The sequence below is a fragment of the Brachypodium distachyon genome, chromosome 4 (genome assembly GCF_000005505.3).
Source record: "Brachypodium distachyon strain Bd21 chromosome 4, Brachypodium_distachyon_v3.0, whole genome shotgun sequence".
NCBI lineage: Eukaryota > Viridiplantae > Streptophyta > Magnoliopsida > Poales > Poaceae > Brachypodium > Brachypodium distachyon.
The window spans coordinates 9,941,580-9,966,667 of record NC_016134.3 but is presented as its reverse complement, the minus strand read 5'-3'; the positions used below and the strand labels follow the sequence as shown (position 1 = coordinate 9,966,667).

Below are 25,088 nucleotides of genomic sequence, written 5' to 3'. Positions count from 1 at the left end.
CAAATATTATGCCTAAAAAATGTTAGATACATGTAACATTTCGACAACTAATATGGATCGGAGGGAGTAATTAACGACTGCAAACACATTACAACATCTTTTTTTTTACAGCAAAACCCCCCTTTATTGATTAAGGGTAACTAGAGTTACATCATTAGCAAGAGAGGGATTAAGCTAGGAGGTGGGGGAAGAATAGAATAGAAACCCCAATGGCGCGCGTCTTGCGGTTAACCTGCTAATCCTTCTCTTGGTTGATTGCACCTCGCGCCGCCGCATCCCCAGAATCAATCCTCCGATTCTCAGCCGAAATTAGTTGAGCCAAAATTCGTGTGGGATACGGACCGGGCATCGAATCGATCGGCAAATTTGGTTGCGGGCTTCATCTCATCTCACAATTAATTGGGGGGGGAACGCCATCACTGGAATCCATGGCCCGGGACAAGCTGGTCGCAAGGAGAACCGAGAGGCGGACCCTCCTCGTGTCTCTCCAAAACCCTAGATCCGCCGCCGAGCATGGAGATGCAGGACCGGGTGCCACTGCCACGGCGTCGGACTCGGAGCCGATCGCCGTCCTCCCCCTGGACGTCCTGCTGTGGGAGATCCTGATCCGCCTGCCGGCCGCGGCGATCCTCCGCTGCCGCGCGGTCTGCCGCTCCTGGCGCCGCCTCACCGCCGACCCCGGCTTCCTCCTCGCGCACCACCGCCGCCAGCAGTCGCTCCCCCTCTTCGTACTCGGCAGATCCTACAACTGCCACACAAATCCCGCCGGCCCGCAGCGAGGCCAACCTCTCCTCGGGTTCGATGACTACCACCACTACGACGGCCACAAACACCGCTACCTTGGCGATTTTGTGCTCCACGCGTCCTGCGACGGCCTCCTCCTGATATCAAACCGCCGGTACAACGGCCGCGCATACCGCCGCTTCTTCATCATGTGCAACCTGGCCACGCGCCAGAGCGCTCCAGTCCAGGCTCTCAAAGCCGCCGAACCCGACCGCATCAACATCGAGGCGCTGTACCTTCACCGACCCTCCGGGCAGTACCGCGTCCTGTACTGGCGCGACAGGAAATACCAGACCAAGGACGGCGATAGGGTCTTCTACATCCTCGGGGTGCCACGGGCGCGCAAACCGAGGTGCATTGTACTTCCTGCAGCCTACCGCATGGTGAGCACCATGAAGGGTTATCCTGATTCGCGCCCGCCCGTCATGTTCCGCGGATGCCTTCACTGGTACCCCAGCCGCTGTTCACTTGACGGCGCAGTGGTTGTTTTCGACACCGTGGCCGAGTCATTCAGGTCGATGCGCCTCCCGGCTGATGTTGCTACCGCCAGCAGCTGCTGCACTCGTTTGCACGACATGGAAGGTTTGATTGGCCTCAGCTGCTTCAGTGGTAGCGGTACAATTGCCAAGGTCTGGGTGCTGGAGGACTACGAGAGGGAGGTTTGGTCACTCAAGTACAAAATTAATTTCTCACCGGAGAGCATGTGTAACTTAGCAAAGACAAGCTCGCGACTGGTTGTGTCCCACGAGGGAGATATGCTGCTCTACAGTAATAACTCTATAAGCCACATGGTTATCTGTCAGCGCAGGTTTCTAGAGGAATTCCAATGGCCATTTTGGGGCTCAAACTTGACAGGACATTTGTTCAAAGAAAGCCTTGTCAAGCATGCTTTCTTCCCCAAGCCAGGCAGTGCCCATACGGTTGGACATTATCTTTTCACATGTCTCTAATTAAGGTACCTGGACATTCTGTTGATTCTTGATTTTCTGTATATTTTCCATCTTTGGTGAGCTTGCCTTATTGTAGTAATTGGATAGAGATTCTTTTCTCCTCATAGCTACGAAAGACATGTTTTCCTATGTACCTTTTAATCGACAGTTGATTAGTAACACATTGTCACAGATGCAAAAGAAAGTTTATTACGGGCTTATAGTGTAAGGTAGTATAATTTATGTTGTGTCTTGTTGAAGTTAATTTAGACAAAATCTGGTGTTGAAGTTTATACAAAATAACTTCGCCGATTCACTTCCTGAGATCTCTCCTCAATCGATGTAACCCTGATTCATGTCTGCATGAATTGCTGATGCCTATCATTTTTCTTTTTCTTTTAGTGCACAACACACGTTTATTTGTGCTTGGAGATACTTTTCCAGTATCTTCTTTTTTTACGCATCCAGAATTTAAGGTTTATTAGTTAATTTGTCTATGCACTTTGTGATATGCAAAGATAAACCCAATGTCTGCAATAACAAACAGAAGCTGTCACTGAACTGATGTTGATCTGTCGTTTAGGGGAACACTTAGTCAATGGGTACACTGTTATCGTTTCATCTGTTCTTTGTCAGAACAGTGTTGCCCATTCAAAAGAAAACCCACCATTTTGCCATGTTCTGTCACTACAGTCAGGTTACAATTCCTATGTTGATATTTAAAAATTCAGCAGAAACTTTGGTGGATTAACTCCATTACTCTTGTACCTTTTGGGCCACCGTGCATTTCATGCCTCCTACGTTTCAAACTTTCAACTATTTTATCCATGTTTGCTTGCATGGATATGGATGGAATATTATGGTTATGCACCAAATATAGTTATTTCCATTTATTGGTTCCAATTGGAATCACAACCTCAGTAAAGTTTCCTTCTGCTTACTCTTTGCGTCTGTCGAATTAAGTTTACCCTGGCAGGCCGACACAAATATTAAGCTTCCATTGATGGTAGTTTAACTTTAAGTTTTAACTTATTTACCTATTATAACCTATTGACAGCGCCTCTCTTTTGTGCTTACAGGGGCAATGTCAGATCAATAAACTATTACCTACATTACAAGGAGTACTGGGCTACATTTTGAAGATTGATCTTTATGTTCTGCACCCATTGTGTTCAGTTATGAACTTCTGTCTAGAGTTTAGTTGCTGCCAGACAATGATTTTGAACTAGTTGTGCAACATAGATGCAATGCATTGTTTTGCTCTCATTTTTGCCCTTGAGTTAATTTTCTTTTGGTTTAATATAGTATTAGTAATTATTGCAGTTTTTTCAGTTTGTATGTCCATGTTATGATGTTCTACACACATGGTTTTCATTCATTAATTATCATGAAATTTATACATCCAGTGCATTGAAATAAAGGTATACGTCGTGGCCAGTGAGTTCTGGCTTTAGAAAGGGACTGCAAAGACTGAGTGTGTAGTGTGTACATACACTTTGTGATAAGTCCAACTGAACGGGTTTGAGCCTTGAGGTCTCTTTCTCGGCCTTTGTTCCTGCAGAGATGAATATCAGAAATATGGATGTCACCGAAGTTGGGAAGCTTTTCAGGAAGTTCCTACCGTCATGCTGGCTTATGGTTCGTCCAAGTAGCACTTAAATCTCTGAATGGTGCTCGTTTTATCCATGGACACATGGTTGGTGTAGTCTAGCTCTGGGGGAACAATTCAAACCTTGTATTATTGGTCATGTAGGACTGGTTCATAATTTGACTGGCAGGTGTCCATGTACTAATTCTTGACAAATAATTCATCGAAGCTTGAAGTTTCCTGGAAATTGCCCAAGTTGGCCTCATCTTAGCTGGCTGTGTTGAAATGTCAACAATGGAGGCATGATTGAAAACTTTAATCATTGAATAATGGTAGGAGTACTATGGAGCATTATGATGTCTTTTCCCCACGCTAGTCAAAGTCTTACTCTTGCCCTCTCCCAAATCAAGCCCTTTTTATGAGCAGCTAGTTGGGTCTTTGCTCTCCCTCAGTGAGCATCTTCTTCTTCAAGGACACTATAGCTCTGCTCCAGGATCCTTTGAACCAAAGAGAAGACAAGAGATGGCTCTAGTTAGCCAGGCTGCCATGGTCGCGCAGTTTGCAGGGGTGGACGCCTACGGGCTCATCAAGATGATTGCCGAGGCGGCACAGACGGTGCGGCGGAACAGGGCAACCTGCCTGCAGCTTGCACGGCGTGCCAAGATGATCGGTGACCTGCTGCACCGGCTCCACGCCGCGCAGCTGATGCAGCAGCCGGAGACGAGGAACCCCGTGGAGCAGCTGGAGGAAACGCTCCGGCGGGCTCTGCTGCTCATCAGGTCCTGCCGGGGCCGCAGCTACCTGTACCGATGCTTCATGGGGGCACGACACGCCGACGAGCTCCGCGAGGTGCAGAGCGAGATCTCCTTCTATCTCCAGCTTTTCCCTCTTATCAGCTACGTCGACACCACCCTCACCTGGGTCAGGCTCCTAAACAAAGCTTCTCCTGATACTTCCTGCAAAGAGGTACAGCCAGTTGAAAGCCAGTTATAATCTGTTTCTGATAAATCTAGCAGAAACTAAACTAAAGCTCTGAGGTTTCCTGTTATGCTTTTTCGGTATCAGAGTGCAAGAAACATGATAACAACACAGTGATTTTCCTTTCAGTCTGTGATTTTTGGCATGATGAATACTTGCATATATAAAATTGCAGGTTACCATCTTTCTACGGAAAGAAAAAGATGGGATTTGAAAATTTTAGATGCAATTTACTACTGGACTACGAACTTATGTTTTGTCTTGTGTTTCTTTGTACAGGCACCTATGGTAAGACCATATTTTGTGCCATTTCTGTTCCTCGCGCTGGATGGATGGTGCTTGGTAGTTAATTATTCAGGGAGTATACCTTGGTACAGTATACACATAGTTTACATCTATTTCTTATTCTAAGATCTACTACTCCGTCTGCGAATGTTTGGCATGTATATATCTGCACCTCTGCAGGAGTTAAAAATTGTTATTCAGCTGACCAATTCTTCCTTTTTCTTATCACTTCATTCAAAGGATCGACAAAATTATCTAGCTAGCATGCTGTTTCTGAAACTGCTAGCTAGTACAACTTCTGTATAGATTAGCAATTTTGTCCATGGAGAAAATCTGGCATAGGGTGAAATTCAGGATCACCTTATCCAAACTCCAGTTGTAAGTTGGTTCTTGCTGTGCATGCTAAATAGGTATGTTGGCATTTTCTTTTCCTTGTGGAAGATCAGACCAGGATTAAGAACTGGCCATCTGAATCTTGCATATTTATTTTCTAATACCACTCGGAGGTGTGCTCTTGGGTGTTTAATTTGCCTCGAAAGCTTACATTTTGGTACATCAGGATCACAAAGTTACAGGTTCGGATGCACAATTGCTGGTGCTGTTGGATGAGCGTAAAGAAGCTTCCATGGTCCCTTCTTCACATGGTGCAACCCTTCAGGCTCCTAAGCTAGCCTGTGTAACTTGAAGGCCCTCCTCCTCTCTCATGTACATACATACATATACAAAGGTAGCTTTGTCATACTCTATTAAAAAGGAAAACAAATGGTAGCTTTGTTATACTCCATTAGAGAAAAAAAAATCAGTTCATTGTAATTAAAAACACCAAGTCTTGCCATTGTGCACCACAACAGATCATCTCATCTTGTCTTATAATTTTTTTTGCACTCGTTTTACCTCAGCTTTTTGAAGAATCGAAGGCGAGCCCCTGAGAAGCAATAAGGCTCGAGTCCGGTGCCACTGTATAAATGATCCAGGCTTCAGAGATGAACGAAAATTAGACAAACGAATTATGGGAGTTCAGAAACCATGCAAGGTTCCTTGTCCATGTTCTTTTGTCCCCAAAGAAACCATTTCGTAGTGCCCGTTGCCATAAATACAGATTTTACAGATAAGTGCAGAGATTTACTACCAGTAGGGTTGTCACAGATGTTTCGATGTAATTCTTTTTGCCTGGGATGGCTATTGACAGTACCTTGATGTTTCGATCTCGGTAAATCTGAGAGCGGCATGCAATGCATGTACAGTTTCTGAACAATATGAGAAAGAGTATGTTATATTCAGCAGTTCCTGGCGATCTACAGTTGAGCAATATTTGGATGCACAGGGCGATCGATGCTCTCTGCATCCAAGAAAGAACATACTAATCAAAAGCTGTCCTACTTCAGCAAGCGAATGAAAAGTCAAGTATGTGTTACTCCCTCTGATCCCTTTTAATTGTCTCAAATTTGTCCAAATATGAATGTATCTATGCATAAAAAGCGTTTAGATGCATGTAATATTTCGACAAATAATATGGATCGGAGGGAATGTCACAACAGCTAGACACTCTAATTCAAAAAAGCTAAATCGTATACTTTTGCGGATAAGGTACACATTGTGTAGTGATGCAAGTTTAGTTGTCTCCCGTATAATCTCTAAATCTTCAGATCAACTTTTAAGCTAAAATTTTGAACTAGCTAGTTCTTAGTAGTCTTGAAGCGGGACATAAATTGCATCTGCTTGCATCACTGTAACTACGCAGATGGTCCCACGTGTGGGAGACGACTCGCACAAATTTATGTCATTTATGTCTAATTCATGCAAATCTAGTTAGGTAAGGTCCAAAAATTCAAATTCAATCCACAATAGAACTCATCTTTTTTTTCTATTTGTCGATGCATGGACCAAGTTTGAAACTGAAATTGTAGGACACGGTTCATGCAACTTGTGCCAATGTTGTAAAAAGACAGTTGTGGTTTTCAACACATTCCATCCGGCTCAATATAAGGGCCCGAGAATATAGGGGATTGAAATGTGAAGCTGGAGAATATAACATAGGGGCACCAAAAACCCAGCCTCCCGGCCTAGGCCCGGCATGAGGCTTGGTAGGGCCGGGCCGGGCTCGTTAAGGCCCCTCGGGCCCACTGAAGCCCGCCTCACACATGGGTCAAATCAGTGAAAGAAAGGAAAAAAACTTGTTGGGTTGGACCAAAACATAAAAAATGGTGGACTAAAAGAGAAAAAATATGGGTTAGGCCTGATTTGGAAAGGTTAACAGGCCAACGTATTAATCCTAAAAAAGTATAAACGGACGGTGCCAGGGCGGGCACACTCGGGCCAAGCCCGCCACGCTTTGGGGCTTTTAAAAAAAGTCCGGCCCGATGGCCATCTCTACTTTTGAGTTATTTTGAGAATAAAGGGGTTGTTGTTTCAACTTGCCTCCGTCTCACTCGCTCGCTAGTCACTGCACCTCCCGGCAGATTCTCCGGTACTGCAGAGAATCCCTCCCGGCTTGCGCTGTCGCCGGCGGCCGGCGACAAGGGTATTCCGATGGCGGAGGATGGCGGCGGCGGCGGCGGCGGCGGCGGCGGAAGCTCCAGTTCCGGATGTGGAGCTCGTGACGGCGCGAGGCCGGTCCTCGTGGTGTCTCTCCCAACCCATCGAAACCCTAGATCCGCCCCCGCCACCGAGCCGCAGGGACGATCCACCGCCGTGCTCCCGGTGGAGATCGTGGTGTGGGAGATCCTGGTCCACCTGCCGGCCGCGGCGGTGCTCCGCTGCCGCGCGGTGTGCCGCTCCTGGCGCCGCCTCACCTCCCGCGCCGACTTCCTCTTCGCCCACCACGGCCGCCAGCCCTCGCTGCCCCTCGTCATGCTGCAGGGCGGCTCCATCACCGACCCCCGCGCCGGATCCGAGCCCGGCCCCGGCCGCCGCGTCCTCGGCATCGACGACCACAACGACGCCGGCGGGGGCGGGGCCCGCCGCCGCTTCAAGGTCCACGGCTCCTGCGACGGCTTGCTCCTGCTCTCCGTCTCCGACGGCCGCTTCAGCGTCTGCAACCCGGCCACGCGCCAGCACGCTCCGCTGACGGGCCTCACCAATGCCGTGGCCGTCGGTGCTATCGTCGAGGCAATGTACCCGCACGGCCCGTCCGGGGAGTACCGCGTCCTGTACTGGAAGAAGGGGAGACACCTGACCGACCACGACACCGTCTGCTACGTCAGCGTGGTGCCGTGGGGGCGCAAGCCTAGGCGCATCGGAGCTCCAGCAGCCTTCCCTGGCATGAAGCTGGGCGGCGTTGCCTGTGACTGGAGGACAACTGTTAACAATTCACGGCCACCGGTCCTGTTCAGAGGCTGCCTGCACTGGGACCCTGGCCGATCCCCCCACGCCACCATAGTCGTTTTTGACACGGTGGCGGAGTCGTTCAGACGGATGCGCCGTCCTGCTGCTGCTACTGGCTACTGCACTCGTTTGCACGATATGGGTGAGTCGATTGGGCTCACTTGCTTTGAGGATTGCAGGATGGTGGCGAAGATCTGGGTGCCGGAGGACCATGAGGGGGCGGTGTGGTCGCTCAAGTACCGGATCAAATTCCCGGTGGAGAGCATGTATAACTTTGGGGATACAGAGCATCTGGTTTTGTCCCACAAGGGCGATATGCTGGTCCAAAATTACTTTGGATGTTGCATGTTTCACTGCGACAGCAACGGGAAGTTGATTCAGGAATTCCGATGGGAGTTGTGGGGGTCTAGCATCACTGGACTTCTGTTCAAGGAGAGTCTTATCAAACATGCTTTCTTCCCGAAGCAAGGCGGTGCTTGTGTTGGACAACTTAATTTCTTCCCGAAGCAAGACGGTGCTCGTGTTGGACAACCTAATTTCTTCAGATGGCTCTAAGGTATCTTGATATTCTGGTGATTCTGGCTAATCATTACATATTTCCCTATGTTAGCGAGCTTTTTTTTTAATGTAGTGATTAGATAGAGCTTCCTTTCTCCTAGAAAAGGCATGTTTCATATGATTTTGATTACACATTTTCAGAATAGTGGTTACATAGGGAAGTGCCCATCGATAACTAATTATCTTGGATTTGGTGCTAACATAGTAACATGTCAACATTACATATGAGCTTCTTTTTCGACAAGGACACATGAGCTAATAGGTTACATTTGAATCGCCAATTGGATACTTGGATAGACAGGTTAATTTGAAAGAAAAAAACACTCTCCTCAGAGATGGAAGGAAGAAACATTTGACGCTTCTTGCAATCTCAAGCAGTCATGTTGCTCCAATCTGATTCACCTAAATCAAACTGAACATTCGATTCGTGTGTCGTGAAAGGAAAAGTGGATTACCACTATATGCTTCTTGTGATAAATGATATTGTGCCTTTATAGAATGCTCCATACAAGTGTACGCATCATGACAAACATAAATGCACTTCCAGTTGTGTTAAAACAGTATGATGTAACCTAAGCTATTTATAATTGCAGTTCTTTGTGGTGGGAAGGGAATCAATGGATTTTGTTAAAACATTAGTTCTCTGGTCTACTTGAACCAATCCCAGTATGCCCCTTCATGTCGGCAGAAGCTAATACACTCATAGTGGGCATATTTTTTTGCACACACACTAAATTGTTTTTAATCTGTTGCACTGTCGCATTTATTTTTCCTTGGAGATACTTCTCCAGTACCGTCTATTTTTTCACGCATTTGGAATTTGAGGTCCTGGTAGAGTGGTGGTTAATCTGCCTATTCACTTTGTGTTGTGCAATGATAACCTTGGCTATATTCAATAGCATATCGAAGCCGTCACAGAACTGTTGTTGATCTGCTCTTTATGAGATCACTTAGGTCCATCGGTGGACTGGTTTATCCCTTAATCTGTTATTTCTCAGACCAGGGTTGCCCCTACATTCAGGTCACGGTTCAGTGCAGATACTACATCGGCAGAACTTTTGATAGACATTTGTGACTTCTGTGTTTCAGCTATTTTATGCATGTTTGGATCCATGTTGGAGTCAGTGTGGTTATGCACCAAATGAAGTTATTTCCATTAATCACAATTGGAACAGTGGCCTCAATGATATATAATTTTTGTTTATGTTGGTTCAAGCTTATCCTGGCACAAATCGTCTACTAAATTTCGTGTACCTTCAAATTATTTATTTATCTTCTTATAACTTAGTGACCTTGCCTTTCAGGCGATGGCAGATCGTTTCAATTATTACCTATGTTAATAAGAGTACCGGGCTTCAGTGCGAGGACTGATCTTTGGGTGCTGCCGGTGAAAGAACTCCCAACTAATTGTGCCACCGTCAGGCGTTTTCGTCCAATTGCAACAAACATAATTAATTGTTTTTGCTCTCATTTGTGTGTCTCGAGTTTTTTCGGATACACAAAGTGTTGCGATGCAGGTGGTATCCCCCTCCTGTGTATGTATCGCTTTGAAGACAGTTTCAAAAAAATAAAATAAAATCAAACTTTGAGCTAGAAATTTGAACTAGCAAGTTTGTGATGGTGTAGAAGCGAGACATGAGTCGGATCTCGCTTGCATCTGTCTAACTGTGTTGACGGTGCCTCGTGTGGAAGATACTCGCATAAAAATCTGTCTTCTATACCTAATTCGTGCAAATCTAGCTGGGTGAAGTCCAAAATGCCATAAAATGCTATGAAGTTGGAGTAGTTTTTTGACACAAGATGCATCTCGAGCGCCACGAAACAACTAAATTCAAATTCAATCCACATTAAATCGTCTTCTTTCATTTGTCGATGCGTGAACCGAGTTTGAAATTTCAATTTTATGACACTATGTGCAACTTGTGTCAATGTTGTAAAAAGGCATATACGGTTTTAAAGACTTATCATCTGGCCCAGTCACATAGATTGCATAGGTAGCCGTTCGAGAAACTTAACAAAATACCACACATGTTTTGTACTTAAGCACAAATTTTAAACCTTGATGAGTCATTGAGACATTGACACTGCAACTTATCCTAGACCCCACCTGTAAATGGCATGTTTTTTTTTTCTTCCTGGTTTTTTTGTTTTTTTGAGCGCATTTTTTTCCTTCCTGGTGGTAAGAGGACGGTTCTTTCCACATTCCACAGCCCACTAGCCCAGGAAGCGGCCAGCCTGCTTGCGCGGTCGCCGGTGGTCGGCGGCGGCAAGCGTATTCCGATGGCGGCGGACGGCGGCGGCGGAAGTTCCAGGTCCGGATGTGGAGCTCGTGACGGCGCGAGGCCGGTCCTCGTGGTGTCTCTCCCAACCCATCGAAACCCTAGATCCGCCCCCGTAGACACCGAGCCGCAGCGATCCACCGGGGCCGGGCGCAAGGAGTCCACCGGCGACGCCGTTCTCCCGGAGGAGATCGTGGTGTGGGAGATCCTTGTCCACCTGCCTGCCGCGGCGGTGCTCCGCTGCCGCGCGGTGTGCCGCTCCTGGCGCCGCCTCACCTCCCGCGCCGACTTCATCCTCGCCCACCACCGCCGCCAGCCGTCGCTGCCCCTCGTCGTGCTGCAAGGCGGGACCAGCACCGACCCGCGCCCGAGCTCCTCCGAGGACGGCCGCCGCGTCCTCGGCTTGGACGAGTACTACGACGGGACCGGCCGCCGCTTCAAGCTCTGCGGCTCCTGCGACGGCCTCCTCCTGCTGTCCCTGCTCGACCGCCGCTTCAGCATCTGCAACCCGGCCACGCGCCAGTGCCTCCCGCTGCCGGCCCTCACCGACGCCGTCGGCGGGAGCGTCGTCGAGGCTCTGTACCTGCACGGCCCGTCCGGGGAGTACCGCGTCCTGTACTGGGACGAGGGGACACACCTGACCGACCTCAACTCCGTCTGCTATGTCATGGCGGTGCCGCAGGGGCGCGAGCCGAGGTGCATTGGAATTCCCGCGGCCTTTCCGGGCATGGAGCTGGGTGGCATTGCTCGTGGCAGGAGGATGGTTACTAACAATTCGCGCTCGCCTGTCCAGTTCCGTGGCTGCCTCTACTGGGACCCTGGCCGGTCCCCCCATGTCAACATGGTTGTTTTCGACACGGTAGCCGAGTCATTCAGGTCGATGCGCTGCCCTGCTGCTGCTACCAGTTACTGCAATCGTTTGCACAAGATGGGAGGGTCGCTCGGGTTCACCTGTTTCGAGGATTGTAGGACAGCAGCGAAGATCTGGGTACTGGAGGACCGGGAGGGGGAGGTGTGGTCGCTCAAGTACCGGATCAAATTCCCGGTGGAGAGCATGTATAACTTTGGGGATACAGAGCATCTGGTGTTGTCCCACAAGGGCGATATGCTGGTCCAAAATTACTCTGGACGTTGCATGTTTCACTGCCACAGCAATGGGAAGTTGATACAGGAATTCCGATGGGAGTTGTGGGGGTCTAGCATTACTGGACATTTGTTGAAAGAGAGCCTTGTCAACCATGCTTTCTTTCCGAAGCGAGGCGCTGCTCGTGTTGGACAACCTCATTTATTCAAATGGCTCTAAGGTGCCTTGATATTCTGGTGATTTTGCTTAATCATTACATATTTTCCCTACGTTCGCGGTTTTTTTTTAATGTTGTGATTAGATAGAGCTTCCTTTCTCCTCCGAGAAAAGGCATATTTCATATGATTTTGATTACACATTTTCAGAATAGAGGGTACATACGGAAGTTTCCACCGGTAACAGTTATCTTGGATTTGGTGCTAAAATGTCAGCATTACATATGAGCTAACAAGGTTACACTTGAATCGGCACATGGATAGACATGTTAATTTGAAAAGTAAACACTCTCGTCAGAAATGGACGGGTCATTTGATGCTTCTTGCAATCTAAAGCAGTCAAGTTTCTCCAATCTGATTCATCTAACTAAAATCTAACATTCAATTCATGTGCCATGAAAAATGGATTAGCACTATGGTGCTTGGTGTGATTATTTTGTTGTGCCTTTATGGAATGATTCATACTAGTGTATGCATCATGACAAACGTAAATGAATTTATAGTTGTGTTAAAAATGGTATAATGTACTGTTAAACATTAAGCCATCTATAATTGCAGTTCTTTGTGGCGGGAAGAAAAGTGATGGATTTAGTTGTAAAAAAAACTTTAGTCTGCTTGAACCTATCCCCAGTATACCCCTTCATGTCAGCAGAAAGTAATACACATTTGATGCAGGGTATATTTTTTTGTGAAGCACACTAAATTGTTTTTCTTTTGTTCAACAATCAACTTTATTTGTCACTGGAGATTCTTCTCCAGTAACGTCTGTCTGGAATTTGAGGTACTGTTCGTTTATCTGTCTATGCACTTTTTGATGTGCAATGATAACCTTGGGTATATTCAATAGCATATCAAGCCGTCACTGAACTTTTGTTGATCTGCTCTTTATGAGATCACTTAGGTCACGGGGTGCACTGGTATCCCTTAATCTGTTATTTCGCAGAACAGGGTTGCCCCTACAGTCAGGTTACAGTTAAGTGCAGAAATTTCATCGACTGAGCTTTTTTATAGGATTGGTGAATCCTGTGTTTCAGCTATTTTATCCATGTTTGAATCCATGTTGAGTCAGTGTGGTTATGCACCAAATGAAGTTATTCCATTAATCATCATTGGAACCGCGGCCTCAGTGAAATTCGCTTCCGCAGTTTGTGATATATGTTGGTTTAAGCTTACCCTCACACAAATCATCTACTTAATTTTGTGAAGCTTCAGATTATTTATTTTGTTATGACTTACTGGAGTTGTCTTTCTGTTCTGCCTTTCAGGGTATGGCAGATCAATTCAGTTATTTTACCTATCTTGATAAGAGTACCGGGCTACAATGCGGACTGATCTTTAGGAGTTTAGGTGCTGCTAGTGAAAGAACTCCGAACTTTGCCACTGTCGTTCGTTTTTGTACCAATGCAACAGACATAATACATTGTTTTACTCTCATTTGTGTGTCTTCGTATATCGCCGCTGCTATTTGTATCGATTGAGTTCATTTGCCTTTGGTTTAATACAGTATTGATAGCTGTTGCTGTTTGTCCGGTTTTACCGTCCCGGCAGTTCTTTTGTCCGCAAAGAAACCATTTTCTAATGTTCTTTACAGATTTTGCAGATTAAGTGCAGAGATATATTAGTAGGGTTGTCACATTTAGTCAAAATTGAGACATCCTTTGTTGGATGGATTGGATGGAGCGAGTAGTACTTTTTGCCTTGCCTTGTGGCGATTGACCATAGCTAGATCTTTCGATTCCGGTAAATCTGAGAGCTGGCAAGAATGTATAACTTCTGAACAATATGAGAAACACCATGTTAATTTCCGCAATTTCTGGCGATCTACAGTTGCAGATTTCAGCATTCTTGGATGCACAGGGCGATCTCTCGACATCCAAGAAAAAGAACATACTAATCAAAAGCTGGCCTGCTTCAGCAAGTGAAACAAAAAGTCATGCATGTGCTAGGCCACAACAGAAGCTATGATTCAAAAAAGCCAAATTGTATACTTTTGCATGCAAGTGGGATCTCTCGCATATGTCTGCTTCTAAGACAGACAGTCAGTCTTCAAGGTCAAATTTTCAGCTAAAAGTTTGAACTAGCACTAATGCTCTAGAAGCGGGTTATAAGCCGGATTCCGCTTGCATTACTAAAAATGTGCCAGGATGGCTAACATGTGGGCCCTTCCTAACTTTTTTTTTGTGGGAGCCGTTTGAGTGATTTTGAGAATCAAGGGGGTTGTTTCTTCAACTTCTGCAGACGGCTTGCGCTGTCACCGGCGGCCTGCGGCAAGGGTACTACGATGGCGGAGGGCGGCGGCGGTTCTAGGTCCGGATGTGAAGCTCGAGACGGCGCGAGGCCGGTCCTCGTGGTGTCTCTCCCAACCCATCGGAACCCTAGATCCGACCCCGCCACCGCCACCGAGCTGAAGGGAGCCGACGTCCTCCCGGAGGAGATCGTGGTGTGGGAGATCCTGGTCCGCCTGCCGGCCCCGGCGGTGCTCCGCTGCCGCGCGGTGTGCAGCTCCTGGCGCCGCCTCACCTCCCGCGCCGACTTCCTCCTCGCCCACCACCGCCGCCAGCCCTCGCTCCCCCTCGTCGTGCTGCAAGGCGGGACCGCCACCGACCCGCGGAGAGGCCCCGAGGACTCCGAGTCCAAGCCCGGCCGCCGCCTCCTCGGCTTCGACGAGTACAACTCGGGTGCAAGCCGCAGCTTCGAGCTCCACGGCTCCTGCGACGGCCTCCTCCTGCTCTCCCTCTCCGACGGCCGCTTCAGCATCTGCAGCCCGGCCACGCGCCAGCACACTCCGCTCCCGGCTCTCACCAACGCCGGCAGCATCGTCGCCGAGGCGCTGTACCTGCACGGACCGTCCGGGGAGTACCGCGTCCTGTACTGGAACGAGGGGATGCACCTGACCGACCACCACGCCGTCTGCTATGTCATCGATGTGCCGCGGGGGCGCCAGCCGACGTGCATCGGAGTTCCTGCAGCCTTCCCCGGCATGAAGCTGGACGACATTGCTAGTGCCGGGAGGATGAGTGTTAACAATTCACGCCCGCCCGTCCTGTTCCGCGGCTGCCTTCACTGGGACCCTGGCCGATCCCCTTATGCCGGCATAGTCGTTTTCGACACGGTAGCTGAGTCGTTCAGGTGGATGCGCTGCGCTGCTGCTGCTGCTACCGGCTACAGCACTCGTCTGCACGACATGGGAGGGTCGATTGCGCTCACTTGCTTCGAGGATTGCAGGAGAGTGGCCAAGATCTGGGTGCTGGCGGACTACGAGGGGGAGGTGTGGTCATTCAAGTACAAATTCCCAGTGGAGAGCATCTATAACGTTAGGCATACAGAGCATCTGGTTTTGTCCCACAAGTGCGATATGCTGGTCGAAGCTAACTCTGGATGTTACATGTTTCACTGTGACAGCAATGGGAAGTTGCTACACGAATTCTATTTGGGATTTTGGGGTTCAAGAATTACTGGACATAGGTACAAAGAGAGCCTTAGCCTTGTCAAGTATGATTTCTTCCCGAGGCGCTCGAGGCGAGGTGGTGCCCGTGTTGGGCAACCTCATTTTTTCAGATAGCTCTAAGGTACTCTTATATTCTTGTGATTCTAGTCGATCATTACATATTTGCCTACGTTAGCGAGTTTTTTTTATGTACTGATTAGATTCCTAGAAAAGCATGTTTCATATGATTTTTATTACACATTTGATCAGAATAAAGTTTTCATAGGGAAGTGTCCACCGTTAACTGTTATCTTGGATTTGATGCTAACATGTCAACATTAAATATGAGCTAATACGTTACATTTGACTCGCCACCTGCATAGATATGTTAAGTTGAAAAATAAACACTCTCCTCAGAGATGGAACAATCATTTGATGCTTCTTGCAATCTCAAGCAGTCAAGTTGCTCCAATTTGATTCATCTAAGTCAAATCTAACATTCAATTCATGTGTCATGAACGGAAATGGATTAGCACTATATACTTGGTGTGATAATTTAATCGTGCATTTATGGAATTATTCATACAACTGTACGCATCATGACAAACGTAGATGTACTTCTAGTTGTCCTAAAACGGTATGATGTACTGTTAAACTTTAAGCCATTTATTATTGCAGTTCTTTGTGGTGGGAAGGAAAGTTAATAGATTTTGTTATAAAATAGATACTTCTCTAGTGTACTTGAACCTATCCCCAGTACACTCCTTCATGTCAGAAGAGACTGATACACAGTTATACACTGACACTAGGTATATTGTTTTGCGAAACAATAGTTCTCTGGTCTTCTGTTGCACTATCACATTTATTTTGTCATTGGAGAAGTGTCATTGGAGATACTTCTCCAATAGCGTCTGTTTTTTCACGCATCTGGAATTTTAGGTCCTGTTGATTAATCTGTCTCTGCACTTTGTGATGTGCGATGTTAGCCTTGGCTATATTCAAATAGCGTATCGAGGTCGTCACTGAACTGTTGTTGATCTGCTCTTTATGAGATCACTTAAGTCACTGGGTGCGCTGGTATCCCTTAATCTGTTCGTTCTCTGACCAGGGTTGCCCCTACAGTCAGGTCACAGTTCAATGCTGATACTACATCAGCAGAACTTTTGATAGGCATTTGTGACTCCTGTGTTTCAGCTATTTATCCATGTTTGAATGTTTGAATCCATGTTGAGGCAGTTTGATTATGGACCAAATGAAGTTATTAACATCAATCACAATTTGAACCGTGGCCTCGGTGAAACTTCCTTCCACAATTTATCTGTGTGTTGGTTCAAGCTCACCCTGGCACAAAACTTCTATGGAGTACTAAATTTTTTGAAGCTTCAAATTATATTTATCTTCTTATAAATTACTGACGTTGCCTCTCTTCTGCCTTTCAGGCGATGGCAGATCAATTCAATTATCAATTATTCTTCGCAAAAAAAAGATCAATTCCGTCATCACCTATGTTGGTAAGAGTACTGGCTACAATGCAAGGACTGATCTTTAGGTGCTGCCGGTGGAAGAACTCCCAAGTCCCAACTAATTGTGCCACCCTTGGGCATTTTTGTCCATTCGCAGCAGACATTATACATTGTTTTCCTCATTTGTGTCTCTCGAGTTCTTTTGTTTTGTTGAGTAAAGCCGATTTTAAACCCTGAACTTATAGACGAAGTCCAAGATGAACCTGGACCTCCTACTTCCTGAAATCAGCACCATGTCCTTATTAATCACATCTAGTCTCAAGTCTCAACCTTTAAAAGCCGAACCCTGTTTGGGGGGAATTGGGTTGCTGACCTGACAAGTAAAGCTCGGGATTTGCTGGTCAAGCAGCTTCAGCTCGAGCTCTAACTTGCTTTTCAATGTTAGACACCAGGATCGAATACCCATTACAACCACGAGCAGCAAGCAACAAGTGCACGAGTTAGTTCCCAAAGCATGCAAAACAAGTATGCTTGTTTTGGTGGTAGAACACTGGGGCTTTTGCAGAATATAAAGACCAAGAGTACAAACAAGCATAATGTGTCGACACATTATGCAGATTTGCCGACAAGTAAACTTTCTTAAAATAAAAACCAAAAGACGAAAACAAAGTGAAGATGAAAATCAAACACATAGGGTAAATGGTGGGGCTGCCATTGATGTGCAACTCAAACAACTGGAGGCACCACTCATGACCGGAAAATTACAGTGTAGAGCTACATCCGTTGCGAAAAAACTAATCACAAGGTGTTGCCATGGCCCATGACTACAATGTACAGTACAATTTACTCAAACTTCAAACCCTTGTCGCGTTCCTCCCAACCTCATGGTTTTTCTCGGCCCATTTTCTATATACCCTATAAGGGATAAATAAATTGCCAATCAATGTAAATCACTCACATTTCCGTAACTCTTTCCAGAGGTGAAGGTGAAGATGGATCCTTCAATAGGATCAACATATTTATCTAGCAGCTCCTGTCCAAGGTGAAGATGGCCACAAAAAAATCCAGCTCCACATTGATTGCTTACTTCTTGGTGCTTGCTTTACCATTGGGAGTTTTTCTTCCTTCAACCCCACCCGAACTTGTCTGTTTACCGTTCTTGGTTGGAATCTGAGCAGCTCCATTCGCCTTTTTCTGCAACGGTGTTGTCCTTTTCGCAGGATTTGTCCCTCTAAAGTAATTCCAGACCAGTATAATTCAGAACAGCATTGCATAGAACCTGCTAATTGGTAGAACTAATCAAGATGAGTAACGGAAATTACCTGATGTCAGTGCTTTTTGTACCCTTGGGCTGAGCTTTCTTTGCCGCTGAGGCGCCCCTCGGTTTTGGGGCGCTGGCTGGCCGCACCGAATCTTGTTCTGATGAGCAATTAGTTGCAACCTCACAGTCATCTGAATCCTCTGTTGCAACAGACCCAGCCCAACTCCACTGTTGTTCAGGACTGTTTCTTTGATACAAGGCTAGATCATGTGTGGCATCAGGTCCCAACTCTGGCAGAGAATTGCTGCTCCTCAATTGGATGTTGTCACCATTGCAAGTATCAGGCCACAGAGATTGATCGTTCTCTACAAGCATGTCTGACAATTCGAAGTTTGGCTTTGTGTGTCTTGGAGAGCCGTTGCTTTGGGTCTTTTAAAATTGAAATGCACAAATTAGATTGGTTAAACTGCATGATAGGTATGCTGATACTTGTATGATTTTTGAAGTTGCTCGGGACATGCATCAAAATATCTCTTATAAGTTATAGCTTCTTATAAGTTTTTATTAAACAGGATGTAACTTCTACTCTTACATTTTATATTTATACACTAGATATTACAAATAATACACCAAAATTTTCGGCCAATGAAAAATCATCTGACTATATGAGTCAAATGGGACTACACCCTGCAGCTAATTACTAGATACTCCCTCCGTCCCATATTAAATGACTTTTTATTAAATGTATCTAGACATATTTTAGTACATAGATACGTCCATATCTAGACAAATTTGAGTCACTTAATCTGGACGGAGGGAGTATATTTTTGTGAATTTGCATTTAGCTTTATATCGAGAGAAAAACATGTTGTAAATTTCAGCTTGGAAAAGGAATACCTCTAGACACCCATCTTCCATTGGTTGGCCGGATGCAGGCGATGCATGACCAGGTCTCAGTCTATATATGTCAGGGCTCGAATGTGTAGTTCGTATGCTTTCGTTTTCTCCATCTTTCCTAGCCAATGCTGCCCTGAGGCAAGCAATCTGCAGTAAGATAAACATGAGAAAAAGTTCCTTAGAAAACTAAATGGCAGTGCGACCTATAGCTAGTCGTTACGAAAATCAAAAAGCAAAGGCTGGTAACTAAATTAACCTGTTCTTTGAGCTCTTTGACTTCTCCTCCTTCCTTGTTTGTCTTGGCTGCTCCAAGCTCAACAGTGGCAACTCTCTCGGCAAACTTCAAAGTGCTTATTGATTCACCAACAGCGTCCGGTTCCGGAGCTATGTGAATAAACATCAATGTTTTTGCTTGTCCTCCTGAGCATAGCAAAAGAGTATTATTTTAAGGACATACTGTGTGTGCTACATATTTTCAGTTCTGAGAAGGTGCAAACTAAGGATGCCGAGATTTAGAGATACCAAGAGAGTCCTGCAGTAACTGAGTAAGTTTGCTATTTCGGTAAGGAACATGCGCGTTTTTCTGGGCGAGGGATGCGATGACATCTCCTAGCGCAGCCAGTGACTTGTTTATATGTTGTGCCTCCTTTAATCTGTCTCCTACAACCTCAGATTTATCGACTCTTTCGCTGCCAGCTAAGTCCACAAGATGCATGCAACCTCTAAGGACCGTTCCTGATGTTAAATCTCGGCCTTGAACATGAACTGTTACACAACTGTAAAGTGCATTCCTCAATCATCAGCTATTAACACCAGGTACATACTTTTTTTTGGCATGAAAGGCAGCATTACAAAATCAAAGCATACCTGTGGGAACGACTACTTCTGTCATTCATGGCCGTTGAGCAAACTGCACGGTTCTTTTGTCCCAGATTCATCAAATCAATCACATCGGAAGTCGATGCAACCGGAACTATGTTTGCATCTGGAACTGCAATACCTTTCTGCGAACTATTTCGAATTTCTAATGTAGCTAGATGTTAAGGAGATCAATTATATCTTCACAAAAAGGAGATGCATATGTGTATTAAAACAGGTAAGATAACTACTGACAGGATAGATATCTTTTTTTTACCAGATAAACACGATCAATATCTAAATCGGTAGAAAAGGATATTTCTTGTTTGGACCATTATGAAGGAGGTCCCTCACTTGTTCATTGTAGATCTCAATCATCTGCACAGAAATTTCATAACAAATTGTATCCTTCCTCTGTGCTTGAATGTCGAATAGATCATTTAAAGACCTATAATTGATGCCAAGCCCTTCTTCCGTCAATACTTTAGGACCACTCTGTAATATCACAAAATGATGTTTTCATTTTGCACTTAGACTAAACTATAACTAAGCTCGGCAAATTGTGTACCATTGTAAAGGTCTTCCCTGACCCGGTTTGGCCATACGCAAATATACAGACGTTGTAGCCATCAAGAACAGAGCGGATTAAAGGTTGCATGTCTGCAAAGACCTCCTCTGCACTAATCAAAGAATACATGTCACTTTATTGCCAAAGAGACTATGATATATTAAACAAATAAAGCTGTAGGGCAACTTGTAGGAACAACCTTGTGTGGCCAATGGTCCAAAGACTCTATTGAAAGTAAAAGATTTCCGTGCGTCTTTGGCATGTTTCGATGGAGTCATAACTGTGATAGTTCTATCTTCTGTGCCAGCGACACTGCTTGAGGAACTTACCTTTCCAGGTAGGAAAGGTCTCACTCGACAGTACACTCTAATATTACCTGGTGACCAAAGACAAAATGAAGTAAAAGGATTTAGTGTTGCACCATGAAGGATGTACCTACAATCATCAAGTTCTCATTTGTAGAACTAAGTGATACCTTTAAGATCCTGTAGTTGGTTGTACAGCTTACGGTTTTCTTCTAGGACTTTATGATACCCAGAAGCCGCATGAGAAACAATGCGCAAATGATTTCCTATTACAATAAGTAATAAAAAGAGAGATATCTTAAAGGTTTTTTCAAGAAAAAGGTACAAAATATTATATATGCATCCAAACTCAGGATTCAGTTTACCAAGCTTAGCAAGGTCCTCAGAGTACTGCAATTTGAAGTGCTCTATCCCAGACTTAACAGTACAGAGGTTATTTTTCAAATCCTACAAAAATATAAGTGCTCAGAGGAAGATAGTCGAAATACAAATTAACGGAGTTAAAAAATATAACTTGAGGATTAGAAATACCTGGATATGCTTCTGTTGCAGATCAAAATTTATTTCTGCCTTTGCCTGTATATGTTTTTCCACACTATCATCGGGCACTAGCGCAGCAGAATTCAGCTCTCCTGTCGTACTCACAAAATTGTGGTCTTCTTCGTCCATCATCACATTATTAGTGAAAGAATTGTGTTCTTCGTCCATCTTCACGTCATTAGTGACTGGCTTGTGGTCTTCTTCATCCATCTTCACATTATTAGTGAGTCAATGAAAAATACTTGGTTATTTTACAAAATGTAGCCATGGAAAAGGGAACGAAGTTCATTTCATCAGTAAGTTATCTCCTCCAGATAATGATATGCTGCAGCTGACAGAAATTAGATACCTTCCCTTGATCGCAGGTGGAGGTTGCCTCCATTTCCTGTGGTGTGTCTGTTGACTCTGTTCTGGATAATGAACTACTGTCATTAGGATCTATATTGTATTTCACCTATTAAGAGTCATATTAGTCCAGCTACATGTGGTCAGTATATCCAAAACTAAAAGGTCATCAAAACAAGTTAAAAACTGAACATACCAAATCATTCTGGTTTGCCATACGGCGCTCAAATTCATGAATAACTTTGCTCAGGAGAGATTCTACAAGCTGCAAATTAGCAGTCCCATGTATGAAAATTGATGTCCATGAATCATGTTACGTAAAGAGCAAACTATGCAGTAGGCTCACCAATGGAACTTCTTCAGGTTTCTTATCTGAGAGAATTGTTTGAACAAGCACTCTGATGGAATCTGAACTAATCTACAACCAAGAATATGAAAATCATTTCAGAGTAAAGAAAATCACCTACTAGTTTGAAGAGTTTCAAATAGATACTAACTGTTCTTTCTTTGAATGCCAGATACTTACGGTTTCGTTGGGTTCCACAGAACAATCAGGACCTAAAGTTTGCTCCAGTGATATGCCATCCCGGAGTAGCTCAGCTGAGTGACTCCTTATCATCGCCTTTGTAAATGGTTCATTCTTACGAACAAAACATTTTGCAGACATTGGAGGCTTTATGTTGCCACCATTTTTAAATAAACATTGTTTGCCAATTTGCTTCGTTTCAGCAAATGATTTCAGGGCGAGAACGCAATCTACAACTCTGACACCTTGTCCACCCTATAGTTGAGTTGGCAAATGAAAACATTAAGTTCAGTGACACAATGAATGAACAAGAGTGAAACAGCAATCCTTTGAAAGTGCATTATGGGCCAGGAGGTAAAAATGTTTCATTATACTAAGAATTCGACTAGCTGTAGATTTAAATTTAACTGAAAAAAATGATTGTGTCACCTTTTCCAGGTCGGAGACCTCAAATGTTGGGAGACCTAAATCTTGTAGGCCAGTGAGGAAATTCCTCACGTTTTCAAAGTACTGGTATGCACAGAGAGCTGAACCATCTGCAGGGATAGTAGACACCGAGTGGACCTCCACAACCTAGAATCATCATACTCAGCATCTAAAATCACCAAATAGAAACTGAAAATGTTATAAAGATCTGAAGGAGAGAAATGCAACCTTGGGTACAGTACCAGGCTGAACCTTATTGACTGCATTGCAAAGAATGATGCCATTCCTCAGGCCAACCCGAAATTCCTCCTCAGATGGCTCTTCCGGAAGGTCCCTCGCGCTGACTACCCCTACTGTCCTTCGCAACCAGCTGGTAGCTTCGTTCCTTCTTACTGCTGCATTTGTCAAACCCGAAACAAGCACAAGTTCACACAATTCAGATACGTTCAAGTTCACACAATTCAGATGTGTTAATATCAACAATGCAGTAGCTGCAATATCTAGAAGTTCAGATAAACAATGGTGATGATTAAATTATAAAATGCTACTACCTCCGTTCCTAAATTCTTGTCGCTGTTTTAGTACAAATTTGAACTAAAACAGCGACAAGAATTTAGGAACGGAGGGAGTAGTATAGATATTTTTTGCAAAGGTACTAGATTATAGTGTAAATTTTGAATTGATTTCGTGAATAAGAAGACAGGCATTGCTTCAAATCTAAGTAGATTATAATTGAGAAGTTCCAGTACCCTAATTCCTAAAGCAAATAGCAGTATTTCTTTATGCACACAACAGAGGTCACTTGCATACAAAATATCTGCCTATTATAAAGTAAAATAGCTAGGATCCCATTGTCAATTATTTTTTTATTAATATTCAGGGAACCCGAAGAACATGGCCAAGAAGTAGCAGGAACAATTGCTGCTTAACACAGACCATGGATGCCTAAGGGAATAAGGGGTACCTGAGGCTGATCAAATCATAAATTAGCTTCTGTTTGCTCTTGTCAATTTTTACTGTACATTGTTTCGACCACACCATGAGGGAATGACAAACCACACTTAATATCTACTTGTAATGAGAAGCTAGCTAGAACCATTCTTATGTTCAGAGCAATGGATTCCTCTTTAATAACTATCCAGTACCCACTGCAAGCATAGAAATTGGAAAGGTGAGCCCTTTTTTTCTATAACAATATGATCAGATGGTACCAATTATCAATGCAATGATTTTCGACCATGGAATGCACTCTCTGTGGCTGAGTACAACCTAATTAAGCTCCAATCCAAATCCATCCATTAACGAATTAATCGCCTGAGCTAACAGAGATCATGACTGAATCAAATCACACCGAAACGCAAACAACTTCCGTCCATCATCCATACATCTACACGTAATCACTCCACCAATAGAATTCCACAAAACCGAAATTCGAAGCCGCCCCTAACGAAGAACAAGCGAAACAATAATTCCAGGGAGAGAAGACAACACAACTCACCGGCCGCCTCCGCCTTGCGCCAGGCTATGTCGATGTTCCTCCCAATCCCCACCCCCTCACCCCCTCCCCCACCTCCTCCTACTTCCCCATGCGTCCGCAGAAGGTCCTCCACGACGGCCATCGCCTCCCGCCCCGGCGACCCCATCAAAGCCGCCCGCCCCCGGTCCAGCAGCGCGCCGCACCGATACCGATTCAGGCGATAACCCGGCCACCGCTGGAACGCCCGCGGGCGAGGGCAACGCGCGATCGATCGCGCGGTGGGCGGAGGAATCGGCCGGAGGAAAAAAGCAATGGGGAGGCGCCGCGCCGCTCGTCTCCCTCCAAATGGACGCGATGGAGAAGAGAGAGAGGAGGGAGGGAAGCGAGCGGGGTTGGTGTTTTTTGGGCTTTCCTTTTTGAGGGACACGAGTGGAAATAGGGAAGACTTTGAGGGTGTGGACTGCACATGTCTAAAAATAGAGGGGGCATTTTGCAACGGGGCTATTTTTGGGAGGGTTTCAAAGCTCGTTTTCCTTGTTTGGAGATTTAGGATAGGAGGGAACAAAACAAGAAACTTTTCTCCTTCATAATAGGAAATCACAAATTGGATAGATATAGTGTATCTTTGCATTAACATAGAGGAATAATTAACGCGGTATTACGAGAACGCTTATTAGACGAGATAAGCCAGTGATCATCAAAGATTATCATGGAAAAATTGAGTGGGGTCTCTCTTTTATCTCCATGCTTGGCTAAGCATGGGTCTAGCATATGCACATGCATTTGCCATTTGGCTATCTGTGGGTTGTTGGTGGAAGGATGGTTGGATCTTTGCAAGGGATTGTGCCAAAGCTTGTTTTCTTGTTTGGATAATTGCAGGAGAAAAACGTGCCAAATTTCTTTTTTGAAAGGCCAAATCCAACTGTGGTAAAATGAAGTCAGGTTAATGGGGTTGAGGAAATAGCTACAGCT

The 25,088-nt window shown here is 45.1% G+C and overlaps 6 protein-coding genes across 7 annotated transcripts; 5 read left to right on the top strand and 1 right to left on the bottom strand.

The window, feature by feature from the left end:
• Window positions 1-148: 148 nt before the first annotated feature.
• LOC112268956 lies at window positions 149-3,113 on the top strand. The gene is made up of 2 exons (XM_024455346.1): window positions 149-1,738; window positions 2,792-3,113. The coding sequence occupies exon 1, from the start codon at window positions 429-431 to the stop codon at window positions 1,731-1,733; it is 1,305 nt and encodes a 434-aa protein (XP_024311114.1). The 5' UTR covers window positions 149-428; the 3' UTR covers window positions 1,734-1,738; window positions 2,792-3,113.
• Window positions 3,114-3,678: 565 nt separating this feature from the next.
• Window positions 3,679-5,846, top strand: LOC104584443 (cell number regulator 13). The gene is made up of 3 exons (XM_014902891.2): window positions 3,679-4,266; window positions 4,558-5,290; window positions 5,463-5,846. The coding sequence occupies exons 1-2, from the start codon at window positions 3,823-3,825 to the stop codon at window positions 4,687-4,689; spliced, it is 576 nt and encodes a 191-aa protein (XP_014758377.1). The 5' UTR covers window positions 3,679-3,822; the 3' UTR covers window positions 4,690-5,290; window positions 5,463-5,846.
• Window positions 5,847-6,969: 1,123 nt separating this feature from the next.
• On the top strand, window positions 6,970-10,042 carry LOC112268955. The gene is made up of 2 exons (XM_024455345.1): window positions 6,970-8,443; window positions 9,750-10,042. The coding sequence occupies exon 1, from the start codon at window positions 7,093-7,095 to the stop codon at window positions 8,440-8,442; it is 1,350 nt and encodes a 449-aa protein (XP_024311113.1). The 5' UTR covers window positions 6,970-7,092; the 3' UTR covers window position 8,443; window positions 9,750-10,042.
• Window positions 10,043-10,183: 141 nt separating this feature from the next.
• On the top strand, window positions 10,184-13,495 carry LOC104584444. Of its 2 annotated transcripts, none has more exons than XM_010239115.3 (2): window positions 10,184-12,028; window positions 13,289-13,495. In XM_010239115.3, the coding sequence occupies exon 1, from the start codon at window positions 10,564-10,566 to the stop codon at window positions 12,025-12,027; it is 1,464 nt and encodes a 487-aa protein (XP_010237417.1). In that variant the 5' UTR covers window positions 10,184-10,563; the 3' UTR covers window position 12,028; window positions 13,289-13,495. The 2 variants fall into 2 exon arrangements, with proteins under 2 accessions (XP_010237417.1, XP_010237418.1); XM_010239116.3 differs by having other exon boundaries at window positions 10,184-12,044.
• Window positions 13,496-13,696: 201 nt separating this feature from the next.
• LOC104584441 lies at window positions 13,697-17,222 on the top strand. Its single transcript, XM_014902503.2, has 2 exons — window positions 13,697-15,592; window positions 16,890-17,222. Exon 1 carries the CDS (start codon window positions 14,305-14,307, stop codon window positions 15,583-15,585), a length of 1,281 nt encoding a protein of 426 aa, XP_014757989.1. The 5' UTR covers window positions 13,697-14,304; the 3' UTR covers window positions 15,586-15,592; window positions 16,890-17,222.
• A 369-nt stretch (window positions 17,223-17,591) lies between these two features.
• LOC100826059 (kinesin-like protein KIN-14P) lies at window positions 17,592-24,258 on the bottom strand. The gene is made up of 19 exons (XM_010240697.2): window positions 24,138-24,258; window positions 22,868-23,034; window positions 22,643-22,786; window positions 22,214-22,468; window positions 22,034-22,105; window positions 21,884-21,952; window positions 21,692-21,796; window positions 21,334-21,552; window positions 21,168-21,249; window positions 20,973-21,068; window positions 20,697-20,873; window positions 20,498-20,604; window positions 20,249-20,424; window positions 19,939-20,100; window positions 19,594-19,847; window positions 19,328-19,491; window positions 19,072-19,218; window positions 18,236-18,603; window positions 17,592-18,144 (listed from the first exon to the last, which is right to left on the bottom strand). The coding sequence occupies exons 1-19, from the start codon at window positions 24,256-24,258 to the stop codon at window positions 17,997-17,999; spliced, it is 3,033 nt and encodes a 1,010-aa protein (XP_010238999.1). The 3' UTR covers window positions 17,592-17,996.
• Between the last annotated feature and the right edge of the window lie 830 nt (window positions 24,259-25,088).

What these genes read in the sequence shown, in the direction of transcription:
- LOC104584443 (XM_014902891.2), top strand. Translation starts at nt 3,823, where the DNA reads ATGGCTCTAGTTAGCCAGGCTGCCATGGTCGCGCAGTTTGCAGGGGTG. An exon ending in CTGATACTTCCTGCAAAGAG is followed by an intron (nt 4,267 to 4,557) that starts GTACAGCCAGTT and finishes TTCTTTGTACAG; the next exon opens with GCACCTATGGTAAGACCATA.
- LOC104584444 (XM_010239115.3), top strand. Translation starts at nt 10,564, where the DNA reads ATGTTTTTTTTTTCTTCCTGGTTTTTTTGTTTTTTTGAGCGCATTTTT.
- LOC100826059 (XM_010240697.2), bottom strand. Translation starts at nt 24,258, where the DNA reads ATGGCCGTCGTGGAGGACCTTCTGCGGACGCATGGGGAAGTAGGAGGA. An exon ending in AGCCTGGTACTGTACCCAAG is followed by an intron (nt 22,787 to 22,867) that starts GTTGCATTTCTC and finishes TGATGATTCTAG; the next exon opens with GTTGTGGAGGTCCACTCGGT. An exon ending in TCAAAGAGCTCAAAGAACAG is followed by an intron (nt 19,219 to 19,327) that starts GTTAATTTAGTT and finishes ATCTTACTGCAG; the next exon opens with ATTGCTTGCCTCAGGGCAGC.
- LOC112268955 (XM_024455345.1), top strand. Translation starts at nt 7,093, where the DNA reads ATGGCGGAGGATGGCGGCGGCGGCGGCGGCGGCGGCGGCGGAAGCTCC.
- LOC104584441 (XM_014902503.2), top strand. Translation starts at nt 14,305, where the DNA reads ATGGCGGAGGGCGGCGGCGGTTCTAGGTCCGGATGTGAAGCTCGAGAC.
- LOC112268956 (XM_024455346.1), top strand. Translation starts at nt 429, where the DNA reads ATGGCCCGGGACAAGCTGGTCGCAAGGAGAACCGAGAGGCGGACCCTC.